This window comes from Colias croceus, chromosome 3 (assembly GCF_905220415.1).
Source record: "Colias croceus chromosome 3, ilColCroc2.1".
Taxonomy (NCBI): Eukaryota; Metazoa; Arthropoda; class Insecta; order Lepidoptera; family Pieridae; genus Colias; species Colias croceus.
The window spans coordinates 6023788-6040788 of record NC_059539.1 but is presented as its reverse complement, the minus strand read 5'-3'; the positions used below and the strand labels follow the sequence as shown (position 1 = coordinate 6040788).

Sequence of the window (17001 nt, the reverse complement as noted above, 5' to 3'; positions counted from 1 at the left end):
ACAATTTGATAGTTGTCAAATAAGTTGCCACATGAAAATCTTTTATTTCTTAAATATAAATATGCCATCAGATTCTGGTAGACCTATAACGCTCGGTAACGTTACGATGAGTCACCGAAAGAGGCACGCGGGCATGGTTAGCCCGCCTAAGAGCGAGAGAGACAGACATAAAAAGTCGTTGTCACGTAAAACTTTCGCCCGTATACCGACTTTACAGGCAACCAATTATTTTTATTTTTGTTACATTTAAAGATCATCTAGAAAAATCTGCTTCTTCTAGAGTTTCAGTACCTATGTGAAGAATAAATTTCTGTGATAGAAATTTTGGTGTGTATTGAGGTTTGGGCATATTTAATGTAAAACCATATTACTTCACAAAATTAATTAAAATACGTCAAGCTAGAAGCTACCCGCCGCGGCCGCAGCGTAAAGCGTTGCCAATACGTAGGTACTGACAATTATTGTTTTTGTACACAAATACAGAATAAACATATAACCTTTTGAATCATCAAATCATACTTTATATCAATAGTAATAAAGTTTATAATCAAAAATATTCAAGAAATAGACAAACAACGGAGAATTCCCGAATGTTCGTTGAAACAACATGACACAAAATAAATCTTCCTAGTGGTTGAATGTCGTACCTTACCACTAATTGAACTCATCTAAACCACTAGGAAAATCCACCAGCCACTAAAACCAATATTTGTCCGCTAAATGGGGGAGCTAAACCACCCAGATCTAGTGGAAATTCCACTGAGTTGGCAACACTGGTCATCAGATTGAGGGTTGGATGAATCGTGAGTAGAGAACGCTCAATCGCGACTGCAACAAATTGTTTCAGCAGATTGTTGGTTGTGTTGAACCGTGAGTAGGGCCTTTAACTACTAAGTTATCACAAAAAAATCATATCAATAGGCCACGTTTCCAAGTATTTACATTAATTTCTGTTGGCAACACTGATCTGCTGTACAGCAAGCCTATTCACGATCAAGCATGCACGATGCACGATGCGCTTGCACGACGTTCGCGGTGGTGGGGATGCTCGCTGGACGAAAAATTCGTCGTGCACATCCAGCAACGTAATAATAATAATTATTGACGTACGTCAAGACTATTCACGGTCGTTTTGCGTCGTGCATCGTGTATGACCTTGGCGGGACGTACGTCAAGATGGACCGTGAATACGACGTTTAAGACGTGTAACTGTTACTTTATACGCATAATTTATGTTTTTGAGAACATAATACTTATTATTAAATTAAGTTATATTTCCATAAAAAACATATAATAATAACATTATTATTTTATATCAAAAATTAAATGTTTAGAAAAAAAACCATCATGTAGGAAGATTATAGTATAAATATAAAAAACCGGTAAACACAGCAAAATTCGTCAGAAAAATATAATAATGTTATAAGACAAACGAAACGATGCAACGATCAACACATCAACAAAAAAATGTTACTCGACATGACGTTTCGATCTATAACCCAACCATATTAAAATGTGTTTCTGTTCTACGAAATTGGTTTAAAATGTAGGCCTACATGATTTATACGCATAGTCATGTAAAGTTTACTTTGAGACCAAAGTCATGATTATCGGCTCCTTAGCCTTTACTAAGTAAAGTATAGTTTCTGGAAAGTAAAGATGAGCTTGACACGACTAAGAAATATATTTTTGGTTGAAAGTAGATCTTTCCATCAAAGTAAAGTTAAAGTGCGATCTATGAATCTCGGCTTAGGCCGAGTCCCCATATGAAAATCACATTAAACTTCATTCATTCATTTAGAAATTAAAGACTTTTTAACGGATTTTAAACGCGATTTAATCATTATATTATTTTCCCGACGTTTCGAACACTTTACAGCGAGCGTGGTCACGGGGAGACTTAAAATAATATAATAATAAAACTTAAAATAATATAATGATTAAATCGCGTTTAAAATCCGTTAAAAAGTCTTTAATTTCTAAATGTATAATACTCGCGTAAAATCAAACCCTAGAAAATACTTCATTCATTCAGTTTTATCGAGAATCAGTTCATTTTAATTAAGTAAAATCAATAATACGATACGTAATATTGATTTTACTTAATAGTTTTTTTGTAAAAAAATATCACTATTTCCGCTTTACTGAAACTTTTTTATATATGAAACATTATTTGGTTGTTCAAAAGACATCATTCGTTTCAATTTTAATAAAAATATTATTTTCGTATTTTGGGTGTAAATAGAACAAATATCAAAATATTATTTATTATTTAATATTAGAAGAAATTGTTTTAATTCTTAAGGGAATTTAACATTTAAAAAAGTACTATTGTTTAAGTTGTCCAAAGGACATTATTTCCCGTGAATAGATCGGTTCGTGAAGTTAAATCCACAAATTTATTTAATCAACATCACTGCTGCTTATATAATCTTAATCTACGAAGAATTATCTTCTAAATGAAATAGTAAAATGCTGAAAATTAAGTAAAAAAAAAAATACGAGAAAATTATGATCGGGACCTTTAAAAATTGATTGACCCACTTATACTATATATAAAATTCATTTTACTATTTACAATTTTTTTGCAACAATCTACATGGTGCCTCCTTTTTCCCAACGAACCATAAATAGGACGTTAAGGGTCAACTCACACCAAAAGAGCGGCGAAGCGCAGCGAAGCGGAGCGCAGTTTCAGTGCCATATGAATTTTAACTTTATTTTCATTACTATAATACTTATTTTCGCATGCGAAACTCGAACGAGTCGCGCGGATGCCCGCGGAATTCCAGCGGCGCCGCGGGCTCGAGTTTCTCCCCCCCAACGGTCCAGGCCTTGTCGCGGCGGAGGGGCTCAGTAGCTCAGAGTTATGGCCCTCTGAGTGAAGCGAAATTGGACCAGCGAGGGGCTGAACGGCTGGTCTAGAGTCGGGGAGATTCGACCGGCCCGACGGCCAGGGCTAGGTGTGGCCCAGCGGCCGCTGTGTGCGGCGTGGGATGGCGACCAGAGGTCGTGGCTTGGCGGACACTGTGTCCGCTAGGCAAAGGTGGCGCTGAACGGCAGTCGGGGTTGCGAGGCCTCGACTGACCCGACAGCAGAGGTCCTGTTTGTGGACCAGAGAGGAGCCGGCTTTTATGCGGCGGTGGATGGCGGCCAGAGGTCGCGGCGCGGCGGGCTCGCTGGTTTTGCAAGCCACGCCGTGCAGCGGAGGGCGGGATCCCTACGCGTCATTGTGATGACGCGCGGAGACTCCTGCAGAGAGGTGTGGGGCGGTGGCCGCTGTAAAACGGCCGTCTGCCAACTCGTAATCCGGTCCGTGGGGCCGGACCGAGGGCCGCCACCTCTGGTGAGGTGGGGGCTGCGAGGTAATCTCTATAAAAGTGCGCCGGAGGGTCCCCCGACGTGTATTTCACACATCGGAGGACCTTCCGGCGTGCACCCTCCGGCCGGACGGTGTTGGGGTCGGGGGTTCGGGGGAACGCGGATGATGGAGCGGGGAAAGATCCATTGTCTGCGCGTTGGTGGCGTAAGCCTTCGTTCCAGCAGCCGCCAGCGAGGGGGGTTCTAGTGGTGGGCCTGGAAACGGGCATCTGCTGGGCGGGACACGCGGTAGAGTCGTAACCGTTCCCGCAGTTCCGTCCAAAGCAGCGCGATGGAACAGAGTGGGGTTTTAGTCGGTAAAAATCCGACATAACCACGGCTCCATCCCCGGGAGCCGGGGGTATCTAAGAAGATTTCCCCACTATAAAAAAAAGGGCTCGAGTTTCTCAGGCGATAATAAGTTTTATAGTAATGACAATAAAGTTAAAATTCAAATGACACGGAAACTGCGCTCCGCTTCGCCGCTCTTTTGGTGTGAGTTCACCCTAAATGTAAACTTGATAAAAACCAAATACATATCATCAAATTCATATTAATACCCAAAAGCGTAATAAATATGAAAGCATCTATTAAAAATATTAGTTTACTAATTATTTAATATAAGTATTAAAAAAGGATAATATAATATAAGTAATTTATAGTTACTTATCTTTTAAGCGGACTCATGTTGATGTAATTTCACTTATTTCGATGACATTTTAATTATTTTAAATAAAAAATTGCGTATGGCACCCATTTAACAACGAATAAAACGTCTTGCAATAAAAAAATTATGTCAGATGGATCTATCTAAAGGCAAAAGATTAAAAATTACGCGTTAAAAAATGACTAAAGTTAAGTATATCTTCCTGTGCAGATAAGATGCGCACTAATAAACGCAACCACTGCGGCCAGCCAGACAGCCCGGACTGTAACCGAAATAGCAAGAGAAACAGCATATCAAAAACCCAACTATACTAAAATGACTTTTTTTAAAACGTTGGTAGCTCCCGTACCATTAGATTATATTGTTAGTAGGTACATATTTATAGTAAGGATACTAATTTGTCATAAGTCATATGAAATTATTAAAATTATAAAAATGTTTAACAAAGTGCTCTATCACAATTTAAAATTCATTCAGTTTGGGAAACATCTTTGACGTAAGAGAAAGTGTCGCTGGTCACGGCATCTGTTGAGTAATTGAGTTACTAATTATAATATGTCAGTCAATTGTAAGAGCTATCGCGCACGAGCAACTTTGTCTCCGCAACTATTTTGTCTCTCCCGTCAATAATTGTATGGAGAGTTGCGTCGCTACGTGCGCGCACTTTCATACTAGCCCTTGGGTGGGAGAGACAAAATAGTTGCGGAGACAAAGTTGCTCGTGTGCGCTGGCTCTTAGGGTTCAGTTTATTCACAAGTAGGTTTCCAATAGTTACAGTTCGATTCAAACTTAATGGCGGTTCGGATGCTAGATGCAGGTGCAAGTGCGGGTGCTCACAGGTTTCTTAACGTCCCGCTAATACCTAAAATTGTTCAATGCGCATCGGATCGTACGATGCTCGGACCATCGTACTGTATGATGTATCTTTGTATGACGTATGTTACACTGCCAGGTAATAACATGATCAAAATCGAGAGATCGAGGAAGGCTATATCTTCGTTCTCATCATGCTAAGACCAATAGGAGCGGAGCAATTCGGGTAAAACCGCGGGGCAAAGCTAATCAGTTAATAAATTCCATTAAAATATTGTTTCCTAAAAACTCGCTCCCGATATATTTACAGTACCTATACACAGACGCGTCGCGTCAGTCTTCGAGCCGGTATAATACGAGCGATAGACGAGTGGCGACCGTGATCACCGCCTCCATATTATTCCCTGCTATGGCGGATGGCCGTATACACAGAACACTAGTACTCCTAGCGGAGGCCTTATACCTCACCGTATACGGAAGTACATTTGTTAGCCCACTGTATGATTTTGAAATGTGACGTAGTATTATATAATCTGTGCTATGACCATAGAATGCAGTAGGAACATAATATTATAATTAATAAGAGCCAGCGCGCACGAGCAACTTTGTCTCCGCAACTATTTTGTCTCTCCCACCCATGGGCTAAAATGAAAGTGCACGCACGTAGCGACCCAACTCCCCATACAATTGATGGGAGAGACGAAATAGTTGCGGAGACAAAGTTGCTCGTGCGCGCTGGCTCTAAGAGTTCGCACTGTTTTGTGTGTGATAAGTGATAACTCATATCTACATTATATATTTTTAAATTATAGATTGTTTTTTTTTTCTCCTACACTAAACCCCTACATCATAATTTTTCGAACTGTACCTACTAGGATGGTAATTATACTCATTTATTATTAATCTACCTTAAATTAAAAAGTTCGACGACATGTGTCATCCGCCAACACGCACTTGGCCAGCGCGGTGGATTATGGCCTGTACCCTCATAGGAGGCCCGTGTCCCAGCAGTGGGAACGTATATGGGCTGATGATGATGATGATGATGATGATGAATCTACCTTGGGACATAGATACCTTATCTTCACCTCTCTTCAGGCATCGATCGCATCCTTTCTATCTATACCTACTAATATAATAAAGCTGAAGAGTTTGAACGCGCTAATCTTGGGAACTACTGGTCCGATTTGAAAAATTATTTCTTTGTTAGATAGCCCATTAATCGAGGAAAGGTAGGCTCTTAGGCTATATATCATCACGCTAGTCGCTACGACCAACAGGAGTGGAGCCACGGAGGTAAAAGCGCGCGAAGCAGCTAGTAGTCGATAACACGTGAACTGAAGGTCCTGGGTTCGGTTCCCGGAACTACTGACACGATAGATACAGATAGCTGATAACCATCTTTGTCCGTAAAGCGTCAAGCAAGCGTTTTATGCTTAGTTTGGACACGGGAAGTACATACACTCGCGTAGTCTATCTTAATGTATGTCTGTGATAGCGACACACACAATAGGCAGTGTTGTCATACATATAACCTATTTTACACCAAATACTATTAACCCCTCAGCTGTCGCGGCGCGCCGCCTCAAAAAGGTGCTGTCTGTCGGGCAAATTCGAGCTTTCGGCGCTGATTTGCCGATTTTTTTCGATATTAAAATTTGTGATATAAACTTTAACCTGTGAGACTCTTGTAAATTTTGATGCTAACTAGATAACCAAACTTTATATTAGTTACCTTACTTACTCCCTGGCATGCTTATTTTACTTATTAGAAGCATTTTTTCCCACACATTTTGAATAAATGTTACATTGTAAAGAAAAATACTCATAAAAAAATAATATCAAGGTATTTTAGATTTTTATTTTTGTATTTTCATACTAGAATAGACAATCTTTTGAGTGAATATAACAAAAACATAGGTTTATTTAATAAAAATTCGAGAAAGTTGATTATGAATATCATGGTTTACGCATGAGCATAAGCGGGCGCGATCTCCAATCATGTTCATACAAATACAGACTTTACAGGATGCTCCAAAATGACAACATTTCAAAATTTTTTGCTACTTGTTTTTAATTTTATTTTAATCAAAACTAGATAAAAACTAACAGTAATTTTTACTTTTTGGAAATATTTAGGTTTTTATTAATGTTTAAAAATCGTCTTATTCCTAAATGACGTTATTCTTATAGTGGGCTTTGTTCTAACGTCTGTATGTATAACGTCTCCACATGTCTAATTTATTTTCTCTTAAAATTTGCATTTAAGAAAATATTTTTTGTGGTAACAATAGCATTATGAAGAAATGCTTTTTTTTTTTCATGTTCTTAATTATTATCTATACATATAATAAATCTGTAGAAGGGTCAATTCTGTACATTGAAAATATTAATAGTGTTACTGGATCGATACCAAGCCCAAATATGTGATTAAAAAAATTATTGTCTGTCTGTCTGTCTGTATGTGAAGGCATCACGTGAAAACTAAGGTTTCGGTTTCGATGAAACTTGGTATAATTATACCTTATTATCCTGGGCGTAAAATAGGATACTTTTTATCCCGGAAAAATACGTAGAAAAAAATCTTAATTTTTTCCGTGCGGACGGAGTCGCGGGCGGAAGCTAGTAATCGTATAATATGAAATGTTGTCCAACTACAAATGTAAAATCTACATTTAATTATACCATAACTTAATTATAAACCGTTACATTTAATTTATAAATCAAAAATTTACGGAAATTTGAGTTTGAAACATTTTTTATAAAATACAGCTTATGTAAAGGATAAAAATCAATAAGCTTAAAGATTCAGAATAAATAAACAATTACATATAAATGATATTATACATCTAAATGTTATACTTATCATTCTAAAAATCAACAAATAATAGGAATCAGAAAACATACTAAATGAAAATCATTATATTATGTCCCTAGTTGTATAGAAGAAAGAATCGTATAATATTATTGTTTTATTAAAAAAATGAACGTTATGCCTTAATAAAATTAACGCTCCCAATCCTATTTATGCATATATAACTTAGCCACGCGTTACTCAAATAATTTTGTCCGTGGGCTAAATTAGCTTATGAGTAAATAAATAGTACAGAGATTCTTAAAAAAATATCAATCATCTAACGGATTGAAATAATAGGTAAGTACTTAAATAAATTTTATTTAACTGATAGCACTATAAAAAATTGTTATGAAGCTTTGTGTCTGTACTATTATATACTCATGTGGTTGTAATGTGTGATGTTGACGCCAACATTGGCCAATTAATAGGAATATTTGCAACTTAGCACAAATAACGTCGAACAGAACGAACTTGTTCATTATTTCTTGTAATATATCGAACACAACGACCGCCTTGAGACGACGATTTATTACCACGAGGTTGCACTTGAATTTGATCAGGAAAGTGATGAAAGCTATCCAATCTAGTTTTTATTTTACTTCAATACATGCAGTATTTACAAGCATATTGTAATTAAGATATAAACTAATCGGTAAAATTGTATTAAAATCGGTTCAGTAGTTTAGTCCTAACTACTAAGTCCGTAGTACACAAACGGCATGGAACTTAAAATATTTTGATTGGAATAAAATAAAACGTAATGTGTAGAATTTCATGAATAATCCTGGTATCAGGAATTAAAAGCTGCAAATTCCCAGACACTGATCGTGTAAGTATTTATTATCTATTCATTTGACAAAGTATACAGAGTTATATTTTCTTGATTTCAAATACTGTTACGACCTATTGTTAAAGTAAGCCTTGGAGTGTCTTGTCTTCCATTGCCACAAGGATCGTTGTTCCATTTGAATTCTCTTTTATTGATACTCAAATGCTTACGAATCGGAAAAAGGTAATCCTATCAAATAGTTACTTAGATATTTTTATCTTCAAATGAAAATTAAAATATCAAGGTGGAAGTTTATTTAGGGTTACCTAACAAATAAGTAATTATTGATTATGTAGTTTTAGACAGCAATGTGATATCTTCAAATAAAAAAATTGCATTCTTCTTCTGGGTAATAGAAGCAGTTTTGACACCAAAAATACAATAATTGTTATCGCTAGTCATTTACAAAATGAGAGGATAGATTTATATTTTCAGGCGTACTGCAAATGATGCATTTAATTCGTTTTATTAAATCTGTAATGTTCCAAGGCTATTTAAAGTCATGAAATCAAAAAAATAATCGTCTTCAGACAGCGATCTACATCTATAACGTTCTGCCTACGAATGTACTACATATAGTACATAAGAATAAAAAACTCGCACACCGAGGGCTCCGAACAAACCTATTTTTTATTATGTTGTAACTCTAAAATTTTATGATTTTCGGAATTATTCCTCAATCTGCGCTATAAGAGCTTATTTTACCCCAATTTCAAAACTCTAGTCTCTACGTACACGGGAAGTACCCTGTAGGTGTCGATTCCCTTGCTAATGTCGAAATTTGCGAAAATTTACAGCATAAACGGCTGTATCTTTTGATTGCGTTGGTTTATAAGTTTGATTTTTTCGCAGCTTCAATCGACTCAAGTAATCAATATAAATTTCAGTTAAATGTCACATTACGCGCTCCTTATAAAATGGGTCTTGACAGACAGACAGACAGATGGGCAGATGGGATGGACAGACGTAATCTTATTAGGGTTCTGGACCCTTAAAAACCAAACCCTTTGGGATGCAGCCGTTAATACTGCAATTTTTAGCAAATTTTGACATTTGCAAGGCAATCAAAACCGACAGGGTACTTCCCAAGTACATAAAATCTTTAAATTTGGTAAAAAGCAATGTTTTATAAAAACAGATATAAGAATAATTGCAAAGAACATGATTTTTTAATTGCCATTTACAAATAAAAAAAGTACTTAATAATTTCAACTTTCAACTAATATGAACGCCTACGTGTATTAACTTGATATTCACATTTAAAACTCAGATTTACAATTTAAAATATACCTACAGCATAATAAAAAAAATAAGTTTGTACGAAGCCCTCGGTGCGCGAGTCCGACTCGCACTTGGCCGGCTTTTTATTTTTTCTGAAACTTAAGGTTCCCCAATAAATAATAATATGTTGTATTTGTATGAAGGTAAGAATATGTTGTACAATTAAAGTGTTAAATTTCTTTTTGAGTTTGTCCTACACAAATTACATAGTATCGCTTTGTCCTATATATAGGTCATAGTGAAAACCATTGTTCCCTTGTTCATTGTTGTTTGTAGGTTTTTTTACTATTTTTCCAGCATATATACACTTTTAACCATAATATACTAAAACTAAAAGAATTAAGAAAGAAAATGTGTCTCTGGAATTTTTTCGTAAGCAGGTTACGGACTATAATTTTTGTATTTGATTATGTATATCGTTTTTAACCTGAGGACAATTATAAATACCACAAAAACGATACCTTTCAATATAAACAAAACATATTATCATGTACATTTTATTTTGTATGAAAATGAAAAATTTAATTGAAGACGAAATTTAAAAAATAGTGACGTTGAATTTGTGAACATCCTGTATGCGGATTTTACGGGGAAATTAATGTCGGTTTTGATTTGAAAACGAAATATCTCTAAAATGGAACACAGTATCAAATTTTGAATTATATCATTAAAATCTTCATAAAATTTCTCGTAAAATGATGTAAAGAACAAATACAATATTTAAAAAAAAATGATTTACCAGGGGTCAAAAACTAAGCAACGTACAGTTAAGTGATAGATACATATTTGAAACCATTATTTATGGTATAATTGTTGGTAATTTTCATTATTTCGGCACATAAACATTAGGTTATATAGTCAATAATAATAAAAAGACCAATAAATAATTACCGTTTTTCAACTTTCCGCAAAATTTTACATTTTGTAAAACTTTAAAAGTTAAAAGTTACTCGACTAAAGTATGACATAATTACTGTTATATTTCGAATATTTATCGGTCAAATTATTATTGGATGGACTTTAAATATTCAGTAATTCATAAGCTATCAACTAAATAGTCGTTTATGCAGATTTGAACTATATTTGCGTTACAATGAGCCAATTTCCAACCGGCGGTGATTTAGCACAGATCTGTGCCCCGACAGACTACGGGTACAAAATTTTTGGCACAGATCTGTGTTCCGACAGACGAGGGTTTAATGTTGCCAAAGTATAAAGGTATTTTTGCAATTTAAAATTTTTCTTATAGATTGATCTTCGGGCAAAGATACCCCTGTGGGCAATGTTGGCCAATTTGATGGTGTGTATTGCATGATTTCATCTGCTTCAATACCCCATAAAAGTAAAGTCCGATGTCCCCTAGTGGGGTAAGGAGTAAATGCATTATAAATCCGTTTCACTGATCGATTTTCTTTAGGGACAAGTAGGTGATCAGCCTTCTGTGTCCTACCAGAAAAATACATTTTTTTCTTCGTCTCCACCGGGAATCGAACCCAGGACCCTTCGGTGCTACGCTCACGCGTCAACCATTGTACCAAGGAGGTTGTCTATCAACCCTACCCTACCAAACGAAATTGAATAAAATAAAATCAGGTTTCAAATTTAATACGTGATATGAAATATACGAAAACTTCCCCAAGTTTGCAGAACTTTTGGAATTCTTTTCACGACCATACAGCAAAAAATAATTTAATTGCAGTTCCGGACTGCGGACAAGGCAAAATGAGATTTATTGTCATCCCAATGTACCCTTCACTTAACCGAAGTTTGAAAATGGAATTATTGTGAATTGATTGTCTTGACTGACTGGAGTATTTTACTTGTACTGTGTACACGAAATTCTAAGACGAAATTAAATTTCTTTCTGTGTAGGGGAAATTTCATCTACAATCTTGCAAAAAAGGTTAATGGATGAGACCCTAACAATGATTTGCTAAGTCTGCATTGTGTGGAAATAGGAGCACATAAAATAATGAATCAGAGAGTTGCTTAAAATAATTTATTTAAGCTTTTACAGCATACACTCTAGGTGGAAACAGGGACTTCTTTCTGATTTCTTTCCTGGTCTTTAGTTTTGCTTCATGTTTGGTTAAAGCCTTGCGCATAGCACGTGTCTTCTTGGGCCTTAAATCTAGAGGCTTGTACTTCTTGTTTTTGTAATGGTTACGTAGGTTAACCTTCATCTTTTGGTGATATACAATGTAAACACGTGCAATCGCCTTGCGTACCACCCGTCTGGAAAATAATATAATATTAATTGCTTTATCTTTTCTTGTAATAAGAAGATAATACATTTTTGCAAAAATTTATAAAATCATGAATTATTATTTAACCCATTGAGCCCCGAGTGGCCCGATCAGGCCACGACACAATAGATTTTCTATTGTGTCTGTGATTCCAGGGGCTGAGTTATTAATTATACTATTTCGCAAAGTTAGTTGATATTTCTAGTTATTAATAGTAACAATTACTAATGTTCTTTAGTTAATATAGTGGATATTAAAGTAAAAGACAGAGAAAACTAGTTTTACATCGACATAGACATGAGAAAAGTCGCATTTACATTTATTTTTCAGTTACATTCACATGGGATATTTGGGATAACAACTATTCTATATACTTTTTCAGGTCTCAAATTATTTTGATCAAATGATTCATATGGTCCGGTGGTTAGAAAAATGGAAGAAAAAAAAGGGACATGCAAATTTAATAAGGATAATGATAAGGAAATTAGACAAAAGCAAGAATTTCTTTAGTTTAGTTGCTGATGTACCAGATTAACACATTCTGGTACATCATCTACATCATGACAAAGTATTATCAATTTCATTTCAGTTGTTTTAGTGTGAAGTCTGTACATTATTTCTTTAGGTACTAAAAATTCCATGACTTTTTCAGTGTTTTAAAAATATTTGTGGGATGTTAACTAAAATACATACTTCCAGAAATAACTTTACATAATATAATAATGATACATAATAAACACTAATAATGCTATAAACATAAGAAAATATAAACTAAAATATTGTAAAGTACCTATAATGAATAACAATCAATGACCATCAATACCACGACCCCATAACACTAATTAATATATTTAAGATTACTTACATTTTGGACAATTTGGAAGCAACTCCACCAGTTACTTTAGCAACTCGAAGATTGGTCAACTCTGTTTTCAACTCTTCTAGTTGTTTGAAGAGTTCTTTCTTGTCCTTGGTACGCAACTCGGAACACTTCACTTTCCCCTAAAATAACATATAAATTAAAATTATAACTTATTACACATAGAGATGGGGTTATGTTGTTGCCTGAAGTCTAAAAATATAGTTCAACTTAGAGCAATTTAATATTACATATACAATTATGAACATAATTAAATATTAAGTAATAAACACATAAATGTAATAAAATTCAAACATAGCACAAAGAGAGAGAGCTTTTCTATGAAAATCGTATGGTAAAGTTTTAAGAGATTTAATCCATAGAGCCGGTAAAATATGTATACTTCTACAAATCTTAATCGACATATATTAATATCTTTGGCATTGCAACATATGGTACACTATGATTCATAAAATATAATAAGATTTAATAAAAAGTTTAAACCAACCATTTTGGAACACCTTTAGCTACAATGTTTTGACATAAAAGAAATATGGAACCAAGTTTTTGACAATGACAAATGTGAAATCACAGAGCAAGTAATGTGAAATGTCATGTAATTTTATTTTTTCAGATTTCTTCAGAAGTCTGGATAACACGACTTTTTGACATTGTAGTAAAAGAGAACATTGACATGATCTCAAATCACTTCTTTACGGGCGGTACGCAAGGTACAATTATGTAGTACTAGATTTCCGCCCGCGGCTTCGCCCGCGTTTGCAACGGAAAACCCGCATAGTTCCCGTTCCCGTGGGATTTCCGGGATAAAAACTATTACATGTGTTAATCCAAGTTATCCTAAATAATATCTAATCTATCTGTGCTAAATTTCATTGTAATCGGTTCAGTAGTTTTTACGTAAAGAGTAACAAACACCCATACATCCATACATCCATACAATCTTTCGCCTTTATAAGTAATATAATATTAGATCACACTAGCTGCTCCGCGCGGTTTCACCCCCGTGGCTCCTCTCCTGTTGGTCTTAGCGTGATGATAATGAATGAAATGCTTTATAAATATAAATTTGTAAAGAATAGAAAAAATTTGAATGCCATACAACCAAAAATAACAATTCAACAAGAAAGGTCGTGTTCCATCGTTACAATATTGTATTCACTGTAAAGTGCTTCATATTGGTTGAGATGGTTGTTAATCATCTCAATAGATGGCGCGCGGTGTGTCCCTTTAACACAAAAAACTGAAAGAATAGAATAAATTCGATCGCTCTTGCGGGTCACGAGTGGCTGAGTTGGTCAGGCATCCGCCCCGGAATGGTTCGAACCCGCCTCGTGATCGAATTTTTTCTATTCTTTACAAATTTATATTTATAAAGCATTTGAATGCCATACAACCAAAAATATCAATTCAACAGATGCGATCTTTATACAGAATGGACTCCTAGTGACTATTTGTAGTTATAGGTCTACCAGAATCTGATGGCATATTTATATTTCAAAAATAAAAGATTTTCATGTGGCAACTTATTTGACAACTATCAAATTGGTTGTCAAATTATTTGTGTTGATGATTAATTTTTAGGATTTTGTCTTCAAAATCTTCGAAATATCGATAAAACCACTGCGATCACAAGCAATAGGTGTTGTTTACAATGTCTATAGAAAAACATTCGATGAAGAAGGATCAAACACATCACAATTTTCAATTTTAAAGCGCGTGAAAGATTTTAGTGCTAAATTGGACTTACCCATTGTGATACTTTAAATTAAAAATATTATAAGTAGGTACTTAACTATACTATTGTTTGTTGATTAAAATATAATTTTATGGAAACTTATTACAGGCGTTTACAATACGGCTATTTGTCAAGTCCAAGCAATCCAAGTCAATTTTATAATGTGGAACGAAAAACGAAAATAAACATGATTTTACATATTTTATTTTTGTTTTATTTTATAAAACATCGTATCATATCATATAGGTATTTTATAAACAATCTAGTTTTGATCTGGATTATCATTAAATCCATATTTTACAAAAATAGGTATGTATAAATAAATAATATATTGTATTACCTATATAAAAATAATATGTATATGTAATAAGTGCCTACATAATATTACGTGGATATCTCATTATTAAGTACAGTATTATCCACTTATGTAATGTGAATAATGATATTGAGGTCAAAATAAAAAGTAAGCAGTATCAAGATCGTTCAGTCCATTTTCCCTAGGGTTGCACACTCAAAATTTTGATTTCCCTATTTGCCATCAGATTCTGGTTTACCATAATTTAAAACGCATGCTGCCATATCTATAGCAATTAAAAAATAGTCTCTTTTTAACTCGTAGTCAGATACGGTATTTACAAATATATTTATTGAAAGGGCTACAAACTGAAACAATCGATATTTATTTAATGTGAATTGAAATCACTTTAAACTTTTTTCTATACTGAACGCTTTGTCTGTGGATGTGTCACTCGCTACCTGTGCTCGCTACTATCGGTCCCCCTCAATACCCTTAAGGATACTCGTAAACACGCTTGCTTGTGTGCGTGAGCCATTTCGGACATTTTGTATGGATTTTCCTTAGTGTATGTATCTGTATATTGTGATAATACTCCAATAATGCTCATAAGCTTAGAGTATACTACCACCTACTACTACTATAATATAATACTACTATATAATGCTATATAATACTACCTACCTATAGAGTGCGAACAACGAAGTGGGAACAGTAGACACAGATGGGAACAACACGACCTTCCCGCCGCGAGCGCTCGTAGACTTGGTTGAGTGCTATCGAAGTGAGTTTCTCTAGGGATTTTTTTTCATATTTACGAATAAACATGGTGAAACGAGCAGTTCGATCCTGCAAGGACGATACTAGAAAAAAACACAAAATTGAAATCCAGTATCAGATTTCATCGGTAAATCGATTTTTGTACTAATTTTTATGAAAATAAATCTAGCATCGCGGGGGTGAAGGGGAAGTGGGAGGCTGACACACGCAGGCTCGCTCGCGCACCCTCCGCGCACCTCAATGCCGCAACGTGATCGTAGTGATGTGACTTGACCAACGCTGTACTCGATAGTTTACAAGAAGAACTATATTTTACTATATTATTTATTAACCTTAAAAAATTAAAACTCTTTTGGAAATTTACTAAAAATAATTTTGTGGTGTGTTTTGTATGATACACTTTCTAATTTATTGAATGCGATTGTATTAAAGTGTAATTAATATAAAGTATGTTATGTTACGATATTATATTTTAACAGCTAAATTGATTTTTGAAGATTTTGGTAGGTATAGAATTAATAAAATTGAATAAAAAATTATTAATATTGTTAATTACTATTTTATTTTAAATTATTAATTATTTCTTATATTTATTTTTTAAATAATATTATTATTTGATTTATTATTGAAAAAATAGTACTAAACCCGATCTTTTATTTTAGTAACTTTAATATTTAAGAAGTCCACGCGTTTTTTAGATATTCCAATTAAACATATTATGTATTTTTTTAAAGTACTTATAATAATTAATACAAGAAAATGTGGTGGCCAGCTTAGCGACCGCATAACGGGACTACGCGCCTTTCACCCCGCGCCCGCGCTGGTTTGTACGCGAGAGTTGTTCGCGACGGTTCGTCAGCCTTCACTCCGCGGCGACTAGCTCCGACGACGGATGTGCGCTCAGTTTTAATCTAATAATCTTGTAATTGTAACGTGCGAATTAAACGCCTCATCGTGGATGATTAGTATTTTATTTATAATGCTCCTAAACTTACCACAAAAATATATTCAAATTTATGGAATAAACACACTCTATGCACTAGGAAAATAAATTTAAAATTACATATTTATACTTTATTCATACATTTCTCCTTTAATAACATATTGAACATAAAATTTACTTATGATACATAATTATTTACATAACTTATCGATAGCTCAACACACAATTAATATCTATCCATCCCTATAATTGGTCACACACACATCTATATATATATATACCTAGTGCACACTAAAAGTTTTGCGTTTCTAGCCA

The 17001-nt window shown here is 34.7% G+C and overlaps 1 protein-coding gene across 1 annotated transcript; it reads right to left on the bottom strand.

The window, feature by feature from the left end:
• Nucleotides 1–11791: 11791 nt before the first annotated feature.
• On the bottom strand, nucleotides 11792–13554 carry LOC123706390 (60S ribosomal protein L35). The gene is made up of 3 exons (XM_045655647.1): nucleotides 13421–13554; nucleotides 12919–13055; nucleotides 11792–12042 (listed from the first exon to the last, which is right to left on the bottom strand). The coding sequence occupies exons 1-3, from the start codon at nucleotides 13421–13423 to the stop codon at nucleotides 11811–11813; spliced, it is 372 nt and encodes a 123-aa protein (XP_045511603.1). The 5' UTR covers nucleotides 13424–13554; the 3' UTR covers nucleotides 11792–11810.
• Nucleotides 13555–17001: the final 3447 nt, after the last annotated feature.

Coding starts and splice junctions, on each gene's coding strand:
- LOC123706390 (XM_045655647.1), bottom strand. Junction 12,043..12,918: donor GCTTCCAAATTGTCCAAAAT/GTAAGTAATCTT, acceptor ATTATTTTCCAG/ACGGGTGGTACGCAAGGCGA.